The sequence below is a fragment of the Aulonocara stuartgranti genome, assembly GCF_965226115.1.
Source record: "Aulonocara stuartgranti genome assembly, chromosome: 20".
In the NCBI taxonomy this organism is placed as follows: Eukaryota; Metazoa; Chordata; class Actinopteri; order Cichliformes; family Cichlidae; genus Aulonocara; species Aulonocara stuartgranti.
Window position 1 is genome coordinate 2,519,877 of NC_138956.1, and position 22,625 is coordinate 2,542,501.

The 22,625-nt window shown below is 42.8% G+C and overlaps 2 protein-coding genes across 4 annotated transcripts; both read right to left on the bottom strand.

The window, feature by feature from the left end:
• Positions 1–1,038: 1,038 nt before the first annotated feature.
• Positions 1,039–6,396, bottom strand: pa2g4b (proliferation-associated 2G4, b). The gene is made up of 13 exons (XM_082518791.1): positions 6,175–6,396; positions 4,953–5,081; positions 4,749–4,854; positions 4,577–4,646; positions 4,383–4,475; positions 4,233–4,296; positions 4,068–4,146; positions 3,908–3,986; positions 3,681–3,814; positions 3,472–3,566; positions 2,282–2,409; positions 2,048–2,101; positions 1,039–1,958 (listed from the first exon to the last, which is right to left on the bottom strand). The coding sequence occupies exons 1-13, from the start codon at positions 6,260–6,262 to the stop codon at positions 1,899–1,901; spliced, it is 1,179 nt and encodes a 392-aa protein (XP_082374917.1). The 5' UTR covers positions 6,263–6,396; the 3' UTR covers positions 1,039–1,898.
• Positions 6,397–7,695: 1,299 nt separating this feature from the next.
• On the bottom strand, positions 7,696–21,099 carry erbb3b (erb-b2 receptor tyrosine kinase 3b). 3 transcript variants are annotated; one of them, XM_082519103.1, is made up of 28 exons: positions 20,774–21,099; positions 19,280–19,434; positions 18,982–19,168; positions 18,345–18,470; positions 18,190–18,252; positions 17,906–18,024; positions 17,144–17,285; positions 16,222–16,335; positions 16,014–16,131; positions 15,848–15,921; positions 15,337–15,427; positions 13,746–13,948; positions 13,475–13,601; positions 13,286–13,379; positions 12,564–12,721; positions 12,395–12,451; positions 12,021–12,162; positions 11,799–11,921; positions 11,618–11,716; positions 11,304–11,489; positions 11,064–11,219; positions 10,865–10,940; positions 10,578–10,724; positions 10,112–10,209; positions 9,845–10,021; positions 9,694–9,765; positions 9,156–9,447; positions 7,696–9,027 (listed from the first exon to the last, which is right to left on the bottom strand). In XM_082519103.1, the coding sequence occupies exons 1-28, from the start codon at positions 20,847–20,849 to the stop codon at positions 8,123–8,125; spliced, it is 4,377 nt and encodes a 1,458-aa protein (XP_082375229.1). In that variant the 5' UTR covers positions 20,850–21,099; the 3' UTR covers positions 7,696–8,122. The 3 variants fall into 3 exon arrangements, with proteins under 3 accessions (XP_082375229.1, XP_082375228.1, XP_082375227.1); XM_082519102.1 differs by having other exon boundaries at positions 11,799–11,918; positions 13,475–13,607; XM_082519101.1 differs by having other exon boundaries at positions 13,475–13,607.
• Between the last annotated feature and the right edge of the window lie 1,526 nt (positions 21,100–22,625).

Sequence of the window (22,625 nt, forward strand, 5' to 3'; positions counted from 1 at the left end):
TTTATCAAACTCCATTGCTGCAGAACAGCTTTACATTGTTATCCTATTTTGTGTTACCTGAAAAAGGCCTTTTTGTATAATTCTGAATTGTACATTTTCAATTTTGGGTAACATTACCTTTTTTAACCTCTGGCAGTTCACCACTTACCTTTGTACCATTTTAAGCTATCAGTGGACTTGAACGACTTGAATTGCAATAAATAACTGGAGGGTAGTGTGTGTATACTCCATGAAGAGGCATAGGAGTTCTGTGCCCGGACCCCAGCACTATGGAGTCACCAGAACTGCCCGTTCACTTCACATATGAAACACTTGAGGATGTGTGACAGGCATGAAAGAGTCTGCCTGCGACATCATCAAGCATGACCAGTTTGGTAGAGGGTCAGAGGGTGATAGTGTGAAAAGGCATCCTTGGAAGGTTGCACAAACGTCCACATGCTAATCTGTACCAAACTCAGGCTTCTGTTGTTCCAGTCGCAGTAATCCTCCTGGTATAGGGTAAGACCCAGCCTCACAGTTCTTGGATGACGAAGTCACTGGAAGTTCACATATTCAGATCCAAGTCTAGGACATAAGGCCCAGGACACCATCTGCTGTCTCAAGAGGAGCATATCTAGGTGTTAACATAGTGCACACAGGCACATGGGGCCACACACTCCTGAGCATCATTATAGGAGTGACTTTGAATCCAGCCCTCAAAGACGTGGAGATTCTCTCGACAAATTACACAATATATACCAGTAAAGATATTCAGCTTGTATATTTGATCCATCAAAATTAAATGTGATTAAATTGTTCCCTCAACTTTTTCATGCAGCTACTGTGAACCAAACACAAGATCTCTCAATCATGTGGGCGTAATTTAATCCCGATCCTCCAGCATGGCCAGTGGCTCGCGTCCCAACCCTCTGGGATCAGACCCTCGATAAAGAAGATGGAATAATGAGCAGAACTACTCAGAGCGGTTGTCCATTAACCTTCTTAAAATGTAAAAACAATCTTTTATTCATGAATACACCAAAACAGAACGCACACAAATGATGTCAGGTGGTTTTTTAATGTTTCCAAAAATAGTCTCTAAAAGTGGGATTTGTTTTACAAAAGCATCCATATATTTAACAGGTATGGACTTCTTATGTAAACACAGACTGTCAGACTCAGTGGTGAACCCTTGGCAGGAGTTAAGACCATCCACAACCGAGGAAAAGAAATCAATTTGTTTTTACTGGTTAGATGTGGGAGGTCCTAAATGTTGACTTTAGAAACTGTTAGGAGTAACTTATAGCAGAGGCTTACGAGCGTACAGTGGAGCACAAACCAAGCAAGAGCGGTATAAATGCTGCAATTAAACTGAACGATGGGGGATGATGTGATGAATCGGGACAGACGTCCACATTTATGCCCACGACAAGTTAAACTCATGACAGAGGCGTGGCTTCACTTCAAAGACCTCATATCTTAATGTCACACAATTACACTGACGCAGTGCTGTGCAGTCGCCATCCTTGGCTGCTCGGTCGAACTCTTTTTATTTTCCACATCTTTCACTACAGTTGGAGAATGAATGGAAGGCTCAAGGTCAGTCAAATGGTGGCATTTTCCAGTGAGAATATGCCCTTGACCAAAATATCCTCTCTGGTAGCAGACCACTGTTAAGAGAATAAGGATGTCTCAAAGGCAGTAAAATTTACTAGAGATATAAGTGTGTGTTTTGTATGAGAGAGTGTGTTCTAGTGGGAGTGACAGATTTAAGGAGCAGCATCATCCCAAACTGACATCAGTTAGACTCAGAGGTATTTGCAGCAGTTTGCCCACAAGTGCCTCACACAGCTGGGACAGAAGGATTCGTGACGTCTGTTCTTTGGATCATGTCTGTCACAATTTATTGGAGCATCGATTTATTCTGCGGCCTCGGTCTCCATCGGCTGTCCTGTTGCATTCTCCACTGTCTTTGAAGCCTTTTTTAAAAAGAAAGGATCGACGTTAGAGCAGAAACTTGTCAACAGCATTAAAGTGAGATACAGAATCACAGCGTCCTGGATCTCACCTTCTTTTTCTTCTTCTTCTGAGTCTTACGGCTGGCTGAGCTTTGAAGTAAAGCCTTTAGTGGGAGAGGGAGGAGTAGACAAATATGACTTTCACAACCCGATGAGCTACAGCATTAAATACATCAACACATAATGGTTTTGCAAGTGCGAAGTCAGCTAACAGGCGAGACACAGCAGTCCCATTAGTCTAATCGTCCTCAGGAGGAGGACTGTGTATTAAAACCATGTATTACCTTCAGCTCTGGGTCCTCCACCTCGTGCTCAGACTTGTAGAGTTCTGGCTCAAAGAGGCTGTTGGTGATCCGCAGAGGTCCGTTGGCCATGAGCAGCACGGTGAACTTAAACTGGGCAACGAACTCGCCTGAACACAGAGGGTTCACAGTTAAAGAAGTAGTAGTAGACACCTCCACAGTTCCTGTTTTTCCATCATTGTTTGTCAACAGAGACATCTAGTGGCCAAAGAAGGTTGGTTTTTTTTCATTTTTGATGTGCGACAGAAGAGTGAAAGGGACGGCTTACAAGATGATAGTGAGACCGATACGGTTTGGAGATGGTGGCACTAACAAAAAGACAGGAGGCTGAACTGGTGGTGGATGCTGAGACTTTCATTGGACGTGATCGAGACGGGCAGGATTAGATGTGATTAGATCAGCTTAGGTCGAGCAATTTGGAGGCAAAGTGAGAGAGGCAAGGCTGACATGGTTGGGACGAACAGGAGCGAAGATCACAGAGAATATTCATAGATGTAGTGAGGGAGGAGGGTTGGCGGGACAGAAGGATGACAGTGACAGGATGAGATGGAGGTGGGAGAACTATTGTGGAGACGGGCAAAATCGGTCAACAAGATCTATGCAGAGAAACTTAAAAGTCATAACAAGGCTTCCTTTACCTAACACACTAAAAGACTGTTAAACTATGGCCTGTTGTCCCTATACTGCAGAGAGTCTATCACTCGGAGCTGACCAGCCAGTATGCAGCCACCTGGACCTCAGTTTCTCCCGCTGCACTCAGACATGTAACGGTGAAGGCCGTGAAGTGGAGGGCCCGACTGCTGCAAGAAGGGCTGCACAGTCAACACTCATGCTCGTCTATGCCTACCTCCAAAGCAAGTCCTTCCACTTTTTGTCTCTCCATTTATGTCTCTTTTTAAAAATGTTATCATTTACTTTAACTGCAACAGCAAGTTTTTATTACGTGTTGGATTAGAGACGTATTGCTAGTGCTAAGTTTGCAAGAAAAAAGTTGCACACCCCTTTGAAATACCAGGAATTCTGACTGGATTATTATGATACTGGGTCAGAATAAGACATGAACCCAATCAGGCTAAACAAATAACAGCTGCATGTTTTCACGTGTCGTCGCTGAACACGTCGACCGACCACTTATAGTGCACGCTCACTCCTAAATACACAGTGGTGCTCACCCTCTTTCTCTTGCAGTACAGTGAAGGGCTGCACCAGCTCATGTTTGGCACACTCCACCACCCCCAACCTGGCCTTTGCTTCATCCTCAAACGCTCTGAAGACAATGGAAAGAAAAATAAGTGGATGAAGGTGCAAACCAATTTCTGTAATAATAAAATGAAAAGGCAGAAATACAAGAAATCTCTAAACTGGGGTTAAAAGATGCTACCTCAGAGTGAAAGGCATGGTATCGAAGCGTCTCTCCATCTCGCTGAAGAATGTCCGAGACGTCTTCATCTTCAAGCCGTACACCTTGTTGGGGTCTCGTTTGTAAACTGTGGTCCTTTGACCTCCATCCTTTGCCTTATTTAAATAAATAAATTAACAAATTCTTCATACTGAGCGGAAAACCCCCCCCAAACTAAACAGTTGACCATACACTTCAATCCTTCTCACCTTTCCCTCTCCGGTGCTGACGAGCACATCCACTGCGTATACTTCATGCACCTCAAACTCGGCCTTCTCGTGGTCCTTTCTGCAAATACCACACAACAAGGTGAGCTACTGGTCAAAGACTACACATCGACCACTATACGCACCAGCTGACAGAACTCACTTTTGCTGGTCCGATGGATTCTGGATGATCGTTTTCTCCCCGTCGATTACGTGCTGTTTGAGCTGATGAGAGAGCATGCCTGCGGACATTCAAAAACTAAAATGAGTCAAGTGGCCCAAAATCACATCTAGAAACCGAAACCAAAGAGTGTTCACAAACACTCACCCTCAATGGGGGAGCACTTGAATGACTTTGCAATCTTGTTCCAGGCTTCCGTGACCTGCGTGTTCTGATGAAAAACAAACAGCGGTGATTATGAGAAGAGGTCTAAACGGTTATCTGGTCACACAGATCTGGTCAGTGGGAGAGCTTTACCTGGTTTCCTGGCTTGACGAGGCGGAGAGCGGCTTCAGCACAGAGGTGAGCTGCCTTAATGACGTCCGCCTTACGTCCTGTCAGTGGGTTGTCCTGCAGAGACACGAGAGGTAAGTTAAAGACCTAAAGACCTATTGGGATTATTGGAGGAAATCAAGCATTTGATTGCTACAGGGCGGGTGTATTCCTCATACCTTGGTCACGCCGACAATGAAGCTGTGAGCCACGTTTGAGATGAAGCCGTCGACGTGCACACCGAGATCACTGCACGCAAACAGGAGGTGGTTAAATTTCGGCTTCGTTTATGTTTTCAGTGCTTTTTTCCCACCTTGCCGTAGGATGGGGAGCATAAAATCAGAAGCTTACATTTTGACAAGATCGCCATCCTTCAGTATGACTTCAGGATCACTCTTCAGAGGGGAGAAATGGCACACGCAGTTGTTAACAGAAACGCATGTAGGAAAAGCGATACCTGGGAAGGAAAGAGAGTGAATGAGGGAGTGCTGAGTCAGATTGGCGAATAATGAAAAGCCCAAAAGAAAGAAAGAGCAAGAGAAAGAAAAAAAATACCTTTCTTCATTTCCTTTTCCCTCTTGAAGATCTTTCCAGTTTCTGCCACAATGAAGGCATCTCCCTTTTCGCACAGGCTGAGCACGGAGACGCCAGTTTTAGCTGCCTCTACTACAGCCTTCAGAGCTTCTGCAGGGCAAGAGATAAGAGAGCCATTAAACTGGTTAATATGGTGTTTAAATAACAGACGGCAGACAAGTGCCTGAAATACTCTTTTCATCATAACTTTAATTGCTGATTAATCCTGGGTCAATCAGCTGTTTAGGCCCACCAAACGTTTAGAATTAGCAGGAGAGACAGTGCTCCTCTTGTCATCAGAGGGCACAGATAAACCCATTTCACATTTGCTGTGAGATTAACGTTTGACAGACTGCCTGACAGCTGTGGGTCTGCCCAAATCTGCGCATTGACGAGAGTGAATTAGGTGTCTTAAATCAAGATCAGCTTATCATACATAAATCATAATAAGGACATGCTGCCACTGATGTAAAGGACCAGCATATCATGTGATCTCGTGCATCATACAGAGAAGGGCTGGGGATGAAAAACACCCAGTCTCTGTATTAAAAAAAGGATCGTGAACAAATGCTTTTTTCTTCTTTTTTTTCCAACATCAGGTATGTTGATAAATGTTAATGTCTGACAGGCAGCCTAGAATTAAAGCACAATTAATAGTGCCACAGAGAAAGTCGGTTTAAACGGTCTCTGCTTACGCCAGTTATTACCTTTAATTACATCGTATTAGTCAATCAGGTCACCAGCAAAGTTAAATTAAACTTAATTTGTACGGATCTGAATTCACTGCACACATGCGTTTAAATGTGAGCTGCCTTATTTTGAACCCTTGCGTGTCATTTGTACTTGCCATTGTTATCTGTTAACGTTAGCAGTTACAGCTAGCTAACGCCTGATAGCCAGCTAGCCCAGCCACATAGCTTCCTAGCTTACCGGTGTGCTGCTGTGACAGCTACATGGCGCTAAACGTGTGCGGATAGCTTTGAAAAGAAATCTAGGCGTAAATGATCATAAAACCCGTATTTTATTTGTTTATTTTAAAAAAGCCCCCGCTTCCTAATGTGATCTTCTTGTTATCGATGCACTGCTGCGGCACATGGCATAGCTGCTGCCTGCATATGACTAGCTGGCACTGCTAGCTAACATCAGGCACGGCTCTGGTACTTGTAAGAGATCAAAACGCCTCGTTAGCGATCTATTTACTTACGGTTTGCAATCTCGGCGCCCATCTTGTACTTGGTAACCACCAAGTCATCGGCGATGGTTTGCTCCTGCGTCTCATCATCTCCAGACATGTTGGCAGTGTGTCCGCGAACTCGAGAGTAACTTTTCCCCCCGCGGGTCTCAGTCAGGCTCAGGACGGACCACGCTGCTCTGCACACCGGCCCGCCCGACTCCGGCCGACAGCGCACGATCAGCAGATCCCGCCTGCTGCCAAAGACACACTCTGCAGTCAAGATAGTTCACTTCCAGCTCGGTGCATTGGCCGATGGTTGGCGGTTTTGCCAAATTTACTAGCTTGTTCGTTAGCTTTACGTTTAACTTTTTTGGGGGTTTTTTGTTCATATTTTATTCGTTTTTTTAACATAATATTTGTTCACTTTTACTTTACTGCACCCTAATAACATTGTAATAACATGATAATTAGCTCATAAGAGGGATTTAAATTGGGAGATATAACTACTCTGATATATACAGGTTTAATTGGTACATGCACAATACTTTATATTTTTTTTTTCACATTTTGCTAAGAAAGTGGGAAATGCCGGACTAGAGCAGCGCAGATACTGAAGGACCCGTCCCATCCTGGCAACAAACTGTTCCAACTTCTGCAATCTGGTAGAAGGTTCCGCATCATCCGGGCAAGGACAGAGAGACTCGAGAGGAGCTTCTATCCCCAAGCCATCCGTGCCCTAAACACACACACCCGCCCTCTCACATCCTCTATAATTGACTGAGACAGGACTCTCTTCCAGACACTAAACCAAGGAACAATGTACATTTCAAATTCCTTTAATTTGAAATATGTTTATATTGTCTATTCTGTAAAATAGTCAGATGTCTATTCTTATTAATATACAGAATAATATACAGAACTTTCAGCGCTTGAAAGTAAACATTTGGTATGACCACTGTTATTCTTCAACACAGCTTGAACTCTCTTCATATAATTTCTTTAAATAGTCTTCAGAAATAATTTTTCAGGGTTCTTGAAGGATATTCAAAGCTCTTCTTTGGATGTTGGCTGCCTTTAGTATCTATCTATCTATCTATCTATCTATCTATCTATCTATCTATCTATCTATCTATCTATCTATCTATCTATCTATCTATCTATCTATCTATCTATCTATCTATCTATCTACACACACGAATACACATTAAGAAAAAAGTTTATCTGAGGAATAAAGTTAAGATTTACATTTTTTATTTCAAGAAAAGCAGGCTCTGAAAAATACGGTGGAAATGAAATATGCCCATTAGTTTCACGGTTTCTCTCGCTACTTGAACAAAAGCGGAAAAATGTGACCGTTGACTCTCACTTCCGTCATCTCTGATCTGCATCTGAAATAAAAGTAGCGCGAGCGCGTCACCAGTGCCGTCTCTTGCCTTTTACGTTTTCTTACGTGTCCCCGGTAAATCTATAGAGTACAGTCTCTTTAACTCTGTCATTTTATTGAATGACTGAGCAATAAAATAAATAAAAAAATAAAACAACCACAAAAACAACGTTTTATTGTTTTATTATAAAAATGTCAACATAATGTAAAAAAATGCTTCTGTTCACATATAGATGACAAATGGTAGGATAGCTGCAAACTAGTCACTTGAATTTATATAATAATTCATGTTACTATAAGGAGTACCGTAGGGAATCATCTCATGTTACTGCATTCACTGTGATACGAAGGTCACTTAATACATGTTTGAGGACACCCTCCAGTTTGTTGGCTTTGTACCATCTCACAGTTGGTTTTCATGAATTATTATTCACCGAATAAAGAAGTAAGAATCAAAAATATTTTAAATATTCTTCTTCTTCCTGAAAAGAACCCATAAAAAATTGAAAAAAAAAGGTGAACATGAATATGAAACAGCCCACATTTATGACAGCAACTGCAGCAGTTTCTGTGACTCTGTCCCTGGCCGCATTATTAGGTGCGCACAGCATCTGGTTTGAGGAACAGCCTGCTGTGCCAGTAGTCTGGGTTGTCGAATGATGTGTTGCTTGCAGGTTCCCCCACACCAGCGCACACCTTGATGTATTCCCCAATCTCTGTACACCTGCCACTGCCCATCTCCTCACAAATAACCCTCCCCTTTACTGGGAGGTTCTGGTATTCTGTTTCCTTACATCTGCTGGGCACCACCCCAAATCTGTTCATCTCCTCATACTCCTCCATCTTTTCTCCTCCACCTTTCAGCACATCTGGCCTGGGCATGGCCGTACTGCTTAGAGTGGCTTTGTTGTTTGTGTTCTGGGTTTCCTCCTTTTCCTCTTCCTCTTTGTGCTCCTTTTTCAACACCTCCACTGTTTGGTGTATTTCCTGTTCTTCTGCTGCACTCTTTGCAGATGTTTGACTCCCACGTCTCTCTTGTGATGATTCATCTCGTTCTGTAGAGTCAGAGTGCCTGATGTCCATGTACTCATACCTGCCATTCCCTTGGGCTGGCTCTCCTGGGTCATCCACAGCTCTGATATCACTAGTGAAGTCACTAGTGAGCGGCTGTTTCTCTGCAGAGTTTATTCGCTCTTCTGCAGTTCCTTCACAAGCCTCATGAAGTGGATTCCTCCTTACAGCTGAGTCTGGTGGCAGAGTTTCTTCGTGTGCTATGTCCTCTATGGGTAACAGAGCCATGAATGTTGGGGAGGGTAAGGGTGGGGTTTTGCAGCAAATCCCCACAGTGGGGTCGTCTTCCTGTCTTGAAACGCTGCTGGCCAAACGAGGAGGAGTGTTCTCCTCTGTGTTCATGATTTCATATTCCTGGGTGGGATTTATCACCATGAAAAGAGGCCTTGAGTTTCTTTGGCCAGAATGAGAAATTCTGGAGATTTGAACTGTGATAGGGTGCAAAGAAGGAAGAAGATTAGGAAAGACGCTTTGGTTAAATACATGATTTAACTATTTGAACCAAAATGTAACAAAACAACAAGGCACTGTTCCTATTTTACTGCTCATAATTTACCTCTTTCTGGTGTACTAGGTGAGCCAGGTAGGACATAGCCATAGCTGTCCACCTCCTCCTCTTCCTCTGCCGTCCACACCTTGTACGAGGGTGGACTGGAGGCTGTTGAAAGTTTTCTCTGTTGGCTGATCGGTACACGACGATTACTCCTCTCTGAGCCAATCCTGGCCCTGTGAAGACTCGCCGTCCGTAAGCCTTCTTCATGCACCTCTGCCTCTCTGCCACTCCCCCTGACCTCTAACCTCTCAGGCAGAGTCCGGACTGAGCTCAGACGAGACCTGTGAAACCACAGCTGGGACAGAAAAGCAAAGAGGGATGGATAGTTTGTTACTTCCTGAGGAGGGAGAGAGGTATGAAGGTATGTAGGAGTGCAGGTAGGTAGGTATATCTTGTTGACCTGCTGGCCGTGACACCAGTAACATACTCATTCAAAGTGAAGTTCTTTGGAAATGAAGCTAATCATATCAACTTTGAGCAAATCAGAAATCAGGAATGTGTCTTTGCATTTATTCGTGTGAAAGTTTGTTTTTGTAAAAACCTGGCGGAAGCTGTCTGCTGGGCTCGTGGTCATTGGCAGGTATCCTATATTTCCAGGCTGATATGAGCCACTCTGCAAAAAAAAAATTGGTGTGCTGATTCTGCAATTATCCTGTAACAACAGTGCAGAAATCCAGGATGTCCTTCTTTACCCTGCATGAATTAATCCGAGAACGAGAAACACTCCACGACGGCGAGTTCTGAAGAGGAGGTGTAGCCAAACCTTCCTCCAGTCCCTCCTCATCTTGGTCTTCTAAACCTGGATCCAGAAGTCCTCGCTCTGACTCCCTTCGATGGGTTGCATCTGGGACAGGTTCTTCTCCTTCCAGCTGCAGGGTAATCAGGAATAACAGGCACTAAGATTAAAGACTATATTTCAGAACTAAAAGTTGTAAAATGAGTAGCCATCATAGTCTCACCTTGATGACAAGGTATCTCGGTGGGTCCCTCGCCATGCGAGTGAAGTCACTGGCCAGTTCTTTGAAGGTGGGCCTTATGTTTTCATCAATCATCCAGCCTAAACATAACAAGAAAAACACCAATTTTTATCATGTATCAGAATGTATTTGTGAATAATACCTGAATAAATGGTAAATATAGTTCTCTTCTACTTTAATCACTTAACTTGATTACTCAAAACACTTTTTACTACAAGCCAATCACACACATTCATACAAGCACTCTTATTATTATTTTTTATATCTAAGCACCTTGTTTAACATCCCTGCACACTCTTACACTTCAGTTGCATCATGGGTAATTCAGGGTTCACTATCTTGCGCTGGGATACTTCGACATGGAGACTGAAATAGTCTGCTCTACTTCCTGAGATATATGTGTGTGCGAGTATGTGAGAGAGAGAGAGAGGCTAATGTTTTGACTAACATTTCACCATGACCATGTACACGTCTATAGTGCAGATGTGGGGCTGTGACAGACGTTCGCCCTTCTCCAGCAGACCCGGCACTTCCTGAGGTGACACGGATGCATATGGCTCTGCCCCAAATGACATCATCTCCCACACTGTCACCCCTGTCCAGGAAAAGAGGACAATTTAAATGCTCCACGCCAAAATTCACAGACAGCGACGTTTCAAGAGGAAGGTTAATTTATTAGTGCATACACCACAAACAGACACACACACACACACACACACACTGACATCCTCTTACCATAACTCCAGACGTCACTCTGATGAGTATATCTTCGAAACAAGATGCTTTCGAGTGCCATCCATTTTATTGGCGTCTGAATAAACAGAAAAAAATGCAGACACTCAAATTGGTTTGTGTTTGATTGCATTACTGGAAGAGACAATAAAAGCTGTTTAACAATTCAGTGTGTATCGCAAGCTCAATGACTCACAACAACCTTTGTGTCTGTGTAGACGTATTTCTTGTCATCAGGGTAAAGGAGGTCTGCTACGCCGTAGTCGGAGATCTGGACCTGATAGTCATTTTTCAGTAAGATGTTGCGTGCAGCCAGATTCCTGTGGACCATGCAGTGCTCTTCCAGATAGTACATGCCCTGAGAAACAGATGTGTAGTCCTTGTAGTCACAGATTATTAATATATTTGCATGGAAAAGCTAATTAAAAAAAACTGTCCTCACCTTTGCAATCTGCACACACCAGTTGAGCAGGAGCTGGGGATCCAGGCTGTTCTTCTTTTGCCTGATGTGCTCCAGCAGCGAACCTTGTGAACTGAGCTGGGTCACCAGTTGCAGACTGGCACCTGGGCAGATGCCCAGCAGCCTAACGATGTAAGGGTGGTCCAAGCTGCCCATGGAGAGCATATGCTACACAACAAACAATGCAATGATAATGTGATTACTGGGCATCTTTTGGCATATGATAAAAGACAGGCATTCAATCTTTACATTAACTTCTGTGTGTGATGTTAAACCTTATTTCAGAGGAGACTCACATCAGTAATCTCAGTGAAAGTCTGTCGGCCTGAGCTATCCTGGATTGTCTTAATGGCCACGGGTATTTTTACCGTCTCTCCTTCTGGAGTCCAAAAGCCCTTAAAAACAAATTAAATGTAGAGCTGCACACAAATCTGTGGATAATCAGTGAAAGTCTAACAAATCCAGGCCAATTAGTACCTTGTGCACGGTGCCAAAAACACCCACGCCAAGGGCTTTGACTTTTTTCAGCTCTGAGGGCCTCAGAAGGCGGGCATGAACCTTGGTGCCTTTCTCTCCAGGATCCAGCAGCTCAAAGCTCTGCTACAAACAGACCAGTTATTCCAAGGGGATTTTCATCATCATAGCAAATGCAGTTAAATCAGTCCAGAAGATATAGTTGGGTGTTTTGTAAAGTCTCACCTCTCCGCTCTCCAGGTACCTCCTCATAGCCCTCTTGCGACGGATGGCAAGTCCTCTGTGGTAAAGCATGCCCAGGAAAAATAACACCAGGCAGAAGATTAAGCCAGCTGGGACACCCAAGGCTATGCCTGTGATCTGACCACTGCAGAGAGAGAAATAACAGAGTGAGCACATCAGCTAAAAAGAAAAGATTTTATGTCATGATAACCCAGCTTACGTTTGGGGAAACTGAAAATTACCCTTTTAGAAATAAAGTTTTCGAGTTCAAATATTTTTTTTGTTATAACAGTGGAATGATTTGTGATTTAGATTTGCAGTACACTGCAATACAAATTGCAGTGTACTTATGTTCACCAGCAGGAGGAAACACTAACCTACTAACTGCCAGTCTGGCTGTCTCTAAACAGTCCATTAATCCTGGGCCAATGCATCTGAAAAATGAAAGACAAAGTTTTCTTTATTATGCAGAGATTCAACAACCTAATTGGGACACTTCACTTTGGGGAAACGTGGGCATATAGACTTTTTTAAGTCCAGTCTCACCCCTGTGTGCAGTTGTGGTGACACGGTTGACAATGACCCTTCCTGTCGGGGTATTTGAAAATGAGTCCCTTCTGTCCATCATTTATCCCAGTGGGACAAGAGGACATGCAGAAAGGACCATCTTGAAAACTGGCACAAGCCACGCAGTCATCTGAACCCTACCAATGAGAGAGAGAAAGGAGGATCATAAATAGAGACTATGTGAGATAAACTCTGCTAGAGTGACAATGAACCAGAAATGAACCACAACAGTGATGCCACCAATATACGAGGTATCACAAAGCCCTATAAGAATACAATGTATACGAAAATAAAGAAAAAAAAATACAATAATCACATGTTTGTTTAGAAGTATGCAGAAGAGCATTCCTGAATGCACTACAGCAGCAGAAGACCGCACCAGGTGCCACTCCTGTCAGCTGAGAACAAGAAACCGAGGCTGCAATTGTCATCAAAATTGGACAATAGAAGATTCAAAAGAAGATTGCCTGGTCTAATGAGTGCTGATCTCTGCTACGACATCCGGATGGTAGGATTTGAATTTGGTATAAACCAACCAACCTGACACTGGTAATGTGTAGAGTGGAAGTAGAGAGTCTCTAAGTACCTTTCTTGTTTCATCTTGATTTTAACAAATTTACTGCTTATCTATTTTATGTAAATAATCATAAATATAAACTACTGGGCTACAGTGTCACTGGATTATCAAAGCTAGTGATTACCAGTCCAGTGCAGGTGACTTTCCCACTCTGAGTCTTGCATTCTGGGTGACAGGCGGTACACTCGCCATCAGGACCTGCAAATTCCCTTGGTGCCCTGCAGGAATATTATCCAAGAAGCCAAACAAAATATTACATATACGTTCAACATACACACATGAATCACGAGAATGTAAACTCACAACCACTGACCCGTTGTAAAAATTACAGCTGTGCACACATGTGCCGTCTCGACTGTAGTTCCTACAGGAAAGACACTGTTCAGGCCCTGGGCCCCAGCATCCTGCATCTGAACATAGCGGATCACACACGTGGCCTTCTGCAACTACATCACAAAACTGTGTAAGAACAGCACTGATTACTTGCTTACAACATACAACACAATAGTGAATTCTGAGTTTAATATGCTCAAAATATAACATTTAGAATATAGTGAAGGTTATCTGTTAGTCCATCAGCTCACCACACTCTGCCAATGGCTTGTTGTTGCTGAGGTTGTTGCCTCGAACTCGGCGGCCCCTGAACAGCTTCGTCCAGTTTACAGTGTGGTGGTAGCAGAGATTGCTGTTCAGACTGATGTACATGCTGCCGTCACTGATTTCTTTCAGAGAGCGCAGACCCAGTGAGGTAAGAGTGGGGACGCGCATGACCGTCAGAGAAAAATGGCTTTCGTTGGAGGGTTGGAGGATGAAGAGGGGAGAAAAGGATGATTCAAATGGAAAAACATCAGATTGTCTGTAACAGATTATGTTGTAGTTCCAAATAGTTAGGTAATGCATTCAGTCTCACAATGAACCTGTTGAAGGTTTCTTCCCCTTAAAAAGGAGTTTTTCCTTCCCACTGTTGCCAAGTGCTTACTCACAGGGTTCATCTGGTAGCTGAGGCTTTCTTTGTTTGTAGTCTTTACCTTACAATATAAAGTGCCTTGAGGCAATTGGTGTTGTGATCTGGAGCCTTATAAATAAATGAGTAATTCAACAGACAGTCCTATAAATAGATATTAGTCTGAGTAAGACGAATGCCTGCATGGTTTAAGAGTAATATATTTCCCTTACACACAAACATAGTTAGTCCCTCATTTTGGGTCATACTTAATAAAAAGTCAATTTTATAATTCTTAGTCAAACTCTGTTTTAGAAAGCTAAGATTATCCGGGGCACAACATAACAGGCAACCTGACAAAGAATGAATGACAGCAGAGCACAGAAATACACACGAGGATGATGAGGGAAATGGAAACGCAGCTGATACAAATGAGCATGATGCCACAGGTGAAGCAAAACTAAACACACTGAACATGGAACACAAGACTTTCAAAATAAAACAGGAAACTTGGAGACGTTAACTGGAACACCCAAGCTTGACACCAGACAGCGAGAGAGAGGAAAACATAACCATAGTGGACACGAGAAAGAGGAAACTAGACACCACTGGCTGCAGAAACATACATGGATACACATGACAGACAGGGGAGACATGAAGCAGAACATGGGGAGGACACGTAAACAGGTGAGGGACACATGCACATTAACACAGACACACAGAGAGGGACACAGAGGAGAGAGACACAAGGAGAGTATACATGACAAATGGGGGAGATGACGGGAGACAAAGACATCAATGAAACATATAAAGGGTGAGGGAGACTTAAACACAGGGGACTGGACAGACTCACACACTGAAGACAGGACACCAAAGCCAACATAGTGGGGAAGACACAGACATGGGAAGAACCTAGACAGAGGAGAGCTAAATAGGGAATTTCTAATTCCCTATTTAGTCCCTAATTTAATCCCTAATTTCCTTCGGGATTAATAAAGTATTCTGATTCTGATTCTGAATTAGAACTCAATATCAACAGAACTGACTAAAGCTTAAATTTTACAAACAGGAACATCATAATACAAAAGGGCATGAAACTCAAAATGCTCGGTCAAATGACCCAGCCCATAACGCCAAATCACACATTTGAATCCATCAGCTGTTGCGATAAAAGCATCCTGCTCTGGCCTCTCACTGACACGTGCACGGTATAATCTGCAGTCTAGTCTTACTTGTAGAGCGTCCTCCCTTGAATGGTAGTGAGGCTCGAAAAAACAGACAGGTCTTTCAGCTCTTTGGGCCAGGACTGGACGTTTAAAAAGTCTGAGAATAAAACACAGTGATTATATTAAGGATGATAGAAAATGACACTGTGCATAACACATCGCAGATAATTTGGATATTTGTTTTCCCCCAAAGGAGAGCATATATCATTTGATGGATACAACCTTTGTGTGCGTTATCAAGGGATAGAAGACAGCCTCATATGTGACAAGAAAAGCAAGCAGTTTAATGTTAATTGTGACTGTCACCTCACAGAAGTTTAAATGGATAGTTTACCCCAAATCAAACATGATTATGCTTTGATAATCGAGAGAAAGGAGACATCTTTGCAACCAGTATTTCCAAAGGCAGCTCACACCAAACATGGATGAATAGCACTACAGGTCCAGGCAGGAAACATGCATACTTGATTGTGAAATTTAATATAAAAAGCGGTCAACTGTTAACACGTAAGCACACCTGTTATTTCCCTGACTGTGCGGAACACTTCCAGCTTTTTGGCATCCAGTGGTGGGATGTTTCTAAAATCATCTCTGTGAAGATAAAAGACAGAAAAATACTATAAACATACCAAGTGTACGGCACCATACCCTGAGACGCTTTACTCATACATACTGACAGTTACCCCATAATCCCCGTGACCAGGAAGTGAAGGCTGCCCTGAATCTTGGTGCAGTTGATGAAGCTGTTGATGTTGCTCGAGTCCACAGTCTGCCTGTCTTCAGCACCAGTGCCTTCACACACTAAAGGGATGACCAGAAACAATCACATCTGACTACTGAGATATAATCTTGGTGGAAGAAGTGAAAAATCGCATTTGTATTCATTTCAACCTTTTGGGCAAAGTCCGCTGCAGAGCTCACACTTCCTCTGGCCTTCTTTCTCCACCTCCATCTTGTCTGACGGACAGGCGCTCACGCAGGAGCTACCATCCACCACAAAATGAGCTGTGAGGAGGAGGAAGAAAAGAAAAACACAGGGAATATGTTTTATTATACACATGCAGAGGAGCAAATAAAATAAAACGATTCACGATACGACTCTAACATTCTTAAAGCCTACCACCAGCTTTTACCAGCTTTGCTCTATTCTCTATGTCTCCTATCCACCCTGGACTCCTCCCTGACAATATGGGACACACATGAACACACCAGATCCAACACAACACCTGAAAACCTCTGTTTCCTGGTTAGAGTTGCTGTACCTGTCCCATGTTGTGTTTAGTTTTTGGCTTTGTTACATTTTCTGTCTTACCCTTTAACATTAACTAGCATTATGTTAGATCTGATACTATATATCAGTGCTGACTGCAGCTTCATGAACAGGCTCAGTGTGTAGTATATGAAAAGGTCGCCAAACTCCCGGGGAGCTGAAAGTTTTCCACTTGTGAATAATCTTTCTCGTCGTAGAATGATTGACTTGTTTGGAAGTGGCCTTACAAGTGGCCTAGTTTTCATAAATGTGGTCATGCTTGCTAATGACTAATTAATGGCAGTGAATTAATTAATCCTTCCTTAATCTTTTTTCTCTTTATCCTTTTGGAAACAGAAAGAGTGCACTTTATTTTTCACATGCTGCTTGTGCATTTTGGCACAGTGTAATATGTCATGTGTTGTTGTTAATGTGAGGTTGTTGTTAGCCTGTCATGGACCAGATGATTTTTATCATTACAACCTGAAGCTTAAAACCTTAGAACTGAAAGAGAAAAAGTAACAAGAAAACTTTTAGACTTGTAAACACATGCAGGCCACTCACTGGGGCACTGAGACACACAGATGGATCCGTATTGGTATTTGGCATTAGGGTTGGTTTCCATTTGAAACGTCTGCTTGTTATAGATCAGAGCCCGGGGACACTGCGGCACACAGGCTCCGGAGTCATTGAAATGACGACATGCCTTTACAGGAACACACACACAGAAAGAAGAGAATCAAAATGAAATACTAAAAGCCCAAAGGTGAAGCTGCTGAAGTACATCACAATTCAAAAGACATTCATGGCCCGCAGAGGCTGAATCATACAGATTTTGGTTATAAATTACTTTTCTTCTAATGTCACCAAGAGGTCAAGAATTTTGTTTTTGAATACTGTGGATAATTTTTTTATGGCATGCTGTTATATTATGTGCAACTACTTCCAAATTTAACTTGATGTTAAACCTAATTTCATCAAAGTAAGGTTGTGCGAGCCACAAGCATGAATATAAACTCCAGTACAAGAATGTGCTTGCATGAACTATTGTATTTACAAGCTACATCACATGGCAACAATTAAAGGCAGACTGAGCATCCATACCACAGAAGAACAAAGGAAACAAAGGATTAGTTTCCCTTAAACTCTGGAAAACCTGTTCAAGATTTAGAATTGGGCCCAGGAAGTAAGGAAATATTCCCAGCATGAGACACAGGAATTTAGACTTAAATCCTCCATGCAATTAACAAAAAATAAAATAAAAATAAAGCCATTTTCTTGTTTCATCAGCAAACCTCTCCAAAGACAAAAAGATAATTCACTTACAAAACAGTCCACATCTTGGGGGCCTTTACATCCTGCTGCACACTCTATGTGACAGCAGTCCCTCGGGCTTGTGCCAAAGCAGCGGCTGTTACACTGTGGAGCGCACACCGTCTTAGTCACTAAAACACACAGGAGAGACGAGTTCATCAGAAGTCACATAAATGTGTATGCGTGTTGGATCTTTGTGTGCGTGTCTGTCTCCGGGTATTTCTGTGTAGCTTTGAAGAGATATAATGAGGTGAAGTGAAGAGGAGGCAAAGGAAAAACAAAACGTGGGCGCTCACAGATCTGGCATTGCTTTTCGTTTGGTCCCCAGCAATAATCTCCGCAAGATTTATGGCATGGGCCTAAAAAAGAGAGACATAGAAAGATAAGTGCTTCTTATAAAAAGAGATGATTTAGAGATGAATTGGAATACGTATAGCAGACCAGTAGTGACCTTTCTTTCCATTGTATTTGATATCAATAGGAGCGCTGCTGTCCCGGACAATATCCTGCCAGAAGATCCAGGGACCATAACTCAGGTATTTGTTATTGATAATCTGCACCCCTCCCTCCAGAATCTCTGTGAAAACATTAGTGAAACATAACGCAAGCTAGACAGAGAAAACGGTTCAGCAGATATATCAGGATCAGAGGCGAATCAAAATATACACTTTAAAAAACAGTATGAGGATAATTTTTTTCATGGGGTTTTTTAAGCCTCCAAGAAAATACTAAAAAAGTTTGAAAGAATTAGACAATAAAACCAATAAAAGATGCAGAATTTGGAACAAGGTAAAAGGAATGATCTCTCAGGTCATTTCATTTCAGTTTTATTTATGCAGCACCAGTTCCCATGACATTCATGCCTATCTTGAGTGGATGTAAACTTCTGACCACAGCTGTATGTGATGGAAGGGACTTCCAGTAGGACCAGGCTTGACCTGAGATGTTGAGTTTAATTGTTCCATTTTATGTAATGCACCACTCCCCACTGTCACAAACGCCTTGGGTTTCAGAAAGCATTTTCTTTTACAGAACAAACATTGAACGTTTTCTTTCTCTAATATCTGTTTTTCTGTTGTTCGTCTAACCCGTCAGGTTTGCGAGTCCCAGCTGCTGTAGGCCGTTGGAGCCGTCCTTGGGGTAGTTGAGGAAGATCGATAGAGCAAAACGTCTTTCATACAGGCTGTTTCCTCTGATGACGCGCAGTTGGCCCAGAGGAATCTCTTGAAAGTGGTTCATAGCAATAAGGACATAGCCAGTCACCTCACGGATTCTCTAGAGTGAAGAAGACCATTAATATAAGAGGCTACTTCTCCAATATGCTCTCCACTTTTTAACGCTTTTTCCAAATGTAACGACTGGAGAGTAAGGAAACATGACATTTACCTTGAGGAAGGAGAAGTCCCAGTTACTCTCAATCTGTGTGATCTCCAGGTTTCCCATTACAATCTCACAGCCATAATACCGGTTTCTAATCAGATTGTACTGGTTCTCCTGAGAGCCTGTGGAACTGAGTCCATTCTGCGTCCCTGGACACACTTCTAACACAGACAGGGAATAAAGATGAAAATGAACGTAAATAACACTGGGAAAGTGAGTACTGTGGGCTGTGTTGTGTCTGTGGTATTTATAGGGTTGGTGACTCTCCCTGGTGCTGTGTTCATGCCTGTGCTGGCTACAGATTTTGATGTGAAGCAGAGAGAAACAGGCAGGCTGTTACCCGCTTACATGGAGCAGTCCAGGCCTGGGGCTGATGAAGAGGAGGTCAGGGGGGTCAGAAGAGAGAGTGACTTTTTCTTTTTTTAATTTTCCCTCAGATAAAGTGCTTCGTTGTTGTAAAGCTATAAATGTGGACAGTGTGTCTCAGTGAGTGATGAGTGCTGCAGTGACAGACAGTGCTTCTGTGTATGCGTGTGCATGTGCGTCTGCAAGCCGCGCATTGCTGAGATCATACCAAAAGACAATGGGCCGTGTGTGAACGGGACTCTCTGGCAGAGGGAAGGGAAATATCGTGAACGGAAGGTGACATACACACCATCTCTGAGTGCCCAGCAAAAAAACTGAGGAACTGGTCCTTTAATGTGCAAATGTTAGCCACCTGCAGCACTCGCTCAACACGAGTCATATCTCTTGTCTTCGTTATGAACACATAACACACAGCTATAGGACCCTGAAGACTGCTGCATAATAACAATGGAAAGTTACATGCTGACAAAGGACTGTTGCCTAATGCACACTTATATTCATACATGGCAATTTTAAGCAAACACTGGCCCTGAAATATTCAGCTAATCTGGGAGGACTCAATAATATTTAACTCATACTTGGGATAACTCAAAAACAGGCATTAGTACTTAAATTATTTGTTAATATTTTGTATTTATATGAAGCATAGCACATTCATGAAAGGGCTCAGTGATCGGAAATTAGTAAGTAAACAAAAGCTCCTGACAGGAAAGAAAAACAGTGTGATTGTCTGACAGCTATCGCAAAGGGAGATCTGAATGTTGGCAAAGATTGCACATTAATGTCGTTGTAACTGCAGAAAACCACATTAAATTTTATCAGAAAGAATTTACTGACAGCGTGACAATCAGTTAATGGTAAATAGAAGTTCTTAAAGTGAACCTTTGCTGTTCTCTGCAGATTTTTAAAGTGCACTGCAAGGGCCTGGATCATAACAATAAAAAAGCTTTTAAGAAAGAGTGGTCTGCTGTGAACCAAACAAAGAGAGGCTGAGGTTTATCAGTTTATACTAGACATCTTTAAGTACAGTTAATTCTATTCTATTGCTATAATTTGTCTGGTAATTTCGGTATTGTCTAAATTTCACGAGATCCAAACTAAGAAAGGATTTCAGATATAGAATCACGTCCTCACCTTCATGCGTTTGGGATGATGTTCGAAGCCTCCAAGACAAAATCACTCCCAGTAAAATGACTCGCCACTGCTCCATGCTGATGTCCAGCCTGTTCACGGAGATCTCTGCATATCAAAGCGGTTTAGGTAGTCCTCCGAAGAGCCAATATGTATTTCAGGGGGAAAAAATCGACTAAAGAATATACAGTAATGGGGGTATAAAAGTAAAAAAAAGTGTCTATTAAAGGGAAAATCAGATCAAGTCAAAGTGAAGGACAAGTGCAACTCCTTCAAACCACCTAATAAGAGCGCAAACATCCCTCAGACTACTTGCAAAACTGAAAACAGTGAACAAGTTGTAGTTTATTGTGATGAGGGAATTTCCCTCCCAGATGGGGACGTGTGATTGGCCAACATCCCGACCAATCAGCGGTTTGTCCGTCATTTCGAGCTGAAGCCTCGGTTGTTACACTAAAGCAAAGAATTCTGCTAAATTTATGAAGCCCTCGAGAAACGACAGACTCAATAGCACTGACAGAAATCTTAAAACGTTACAAACACCCCCACCTAAAACATTATAATAACAAAAAAGCTGAATGACATACGAGCCAGTGAGACAGACAAGTACAGGTCGTTCAGTGCAGCAAATAGCTGATTTTGGATGTGAATATTTGCCGTGTGCAGCAGTTTGAACACCAGTTATTTTTGTTTCATGCTGTCAGCAGTGGAAGCAGCGTTTCGGTCCCCCACCCAGTAAGAGCCCAGCGCTCTGAGTGGCCGCACTGTTTCCCCCGTAAAGAGCAGTATTGTCCCCGCAGCCCTGTCAACTGGTTAATCACCTCTTTGATGCGTGTGGAGCAGCCTGCCACAATGGCCACATTGTCAGACAGTCAAGTGACTTCTGAACCCAAAACAAGAACATGCTTAATTTGAGAAAATGGCCTCGGAGCAGACAAGATTCCTGAACACGGAGCTGCGGGTGAAAACGGGCCACTAATGGATGGAAATCATTAACCGCTTCTGACAGATGTACTGTTAATCTTATTTTTGAATGCGGCAGGGAGGGAGAGCCGAACAATCCGCAGTTTGTTTGCAAGCATCCATGTGCAGGAAATGGGAAGAATGGTGAGATTGAGATGAACTTGGATTTTAATGTTCGTCTCAACAACCTGATGGTAAAAGACGCCAAGAAATAACACCACAGCTCGGTTTATGTGTCCAGTAATTAATGTCTCTGTTGTTCATCTGCCTGGACTCAGGAGTCTCAAATGCCCCACTCCAGCCTCTTTTTCTGTCCAGCAGGAGGAGCCAGAGTCTGACACTTGGGCATCCGAATTCACAGCTGCTACAGGGCCCTGTGATGGATAGACTCGTTTGCACATGGATGGCTATTTTTACACACTGTTTATTGGACATTTGATCCAATCTCTAATTTCTTCTAATAAAATAAGGAGCCTTTAATCCAGTCAGTCACTGAATAATGGAAAACTTTGGGGGAAAAAAACACCATTGCCCAAAAACTGTTGGAAGAAATCTTGAAGACTGAGTCAGTTGTTTTGTTTCATAAACAGCAATGTGAAACTTTCCTGTTGCCGAGTAAAACGGTGTAAAGTGTAAGATTGTCACCAGATGCACTTTTTTTTGTGTGTGTTCATTTTTCACATGAGAGTTTCTCTGTTTGCCCCGTCAAGAAAAAATAGCTGCCTATAGTATTTACAGAGCTTGGCACTTTCACAACGCCACCATGGTGTCAGTCTCTGTGTCAGCCCTGGTGGCCCTGTCCCTTCCAAGGGGAACTGTGAGGGGTGCCTGCTGTGGCCTTTTGCAGTTGCCACTCCCTTCAGAGATTGATGAATTGATTGTGGGGCTGCTG

What these genes read in the sequence shown, in the direction of transcription:
- pa2g4b (XM_082518791.1), bottom strand. Translation starts at nt 6,262, where the DNA reads ATGTCTGGAGATGATGAGACGCAGGAGCAAACCATCGCCGATGACTTG. An exon ending in TGGAGGACCCAGAGCTGAAG is followed by an intron (nt 2,102 to 2,281) that starts GTAATACATGGT and finishes CTCCCACTAAAG; the next exon opens with GCTTTACTTCAAAGCTCAGC. An exon ending in AGAAGAAGAAGAAAAAGAAG is followed by an intron (nt 1,959 to 2,047) that starts GTGAGATCCAGG and finishes TTTTTAAAAAAG; the next exon opens with GCTTCAAAGACAGTGGAGAA.
- erbb3b (XM_082519101.1), bottom strand. Translation starts at nt 20,849, where the DNA reads ATGGAGCAGTGGCGAGTCATTTTACTGGGAGTGATTTTGTCTTGGAGG. An exon ending in GGTACCTGGAGAGCGGAGAG is followed by an intron (nt 11,922 to 12,020) that starts GTGAGACTTTAC and finishes GTCTGTTTGTAG; the next exon opens with CAGAGCTTTGAGCTGCTGGA. An exon ending in CAGCAGACAGCTTCCGCCAG is followed by an intron (nt 9,448 to 9,693) that starts GTTTTTACAAAA and finishes TTTCTGTCCCAG; the next exon opens with CTGTGGTTTCACAGGTCTCG.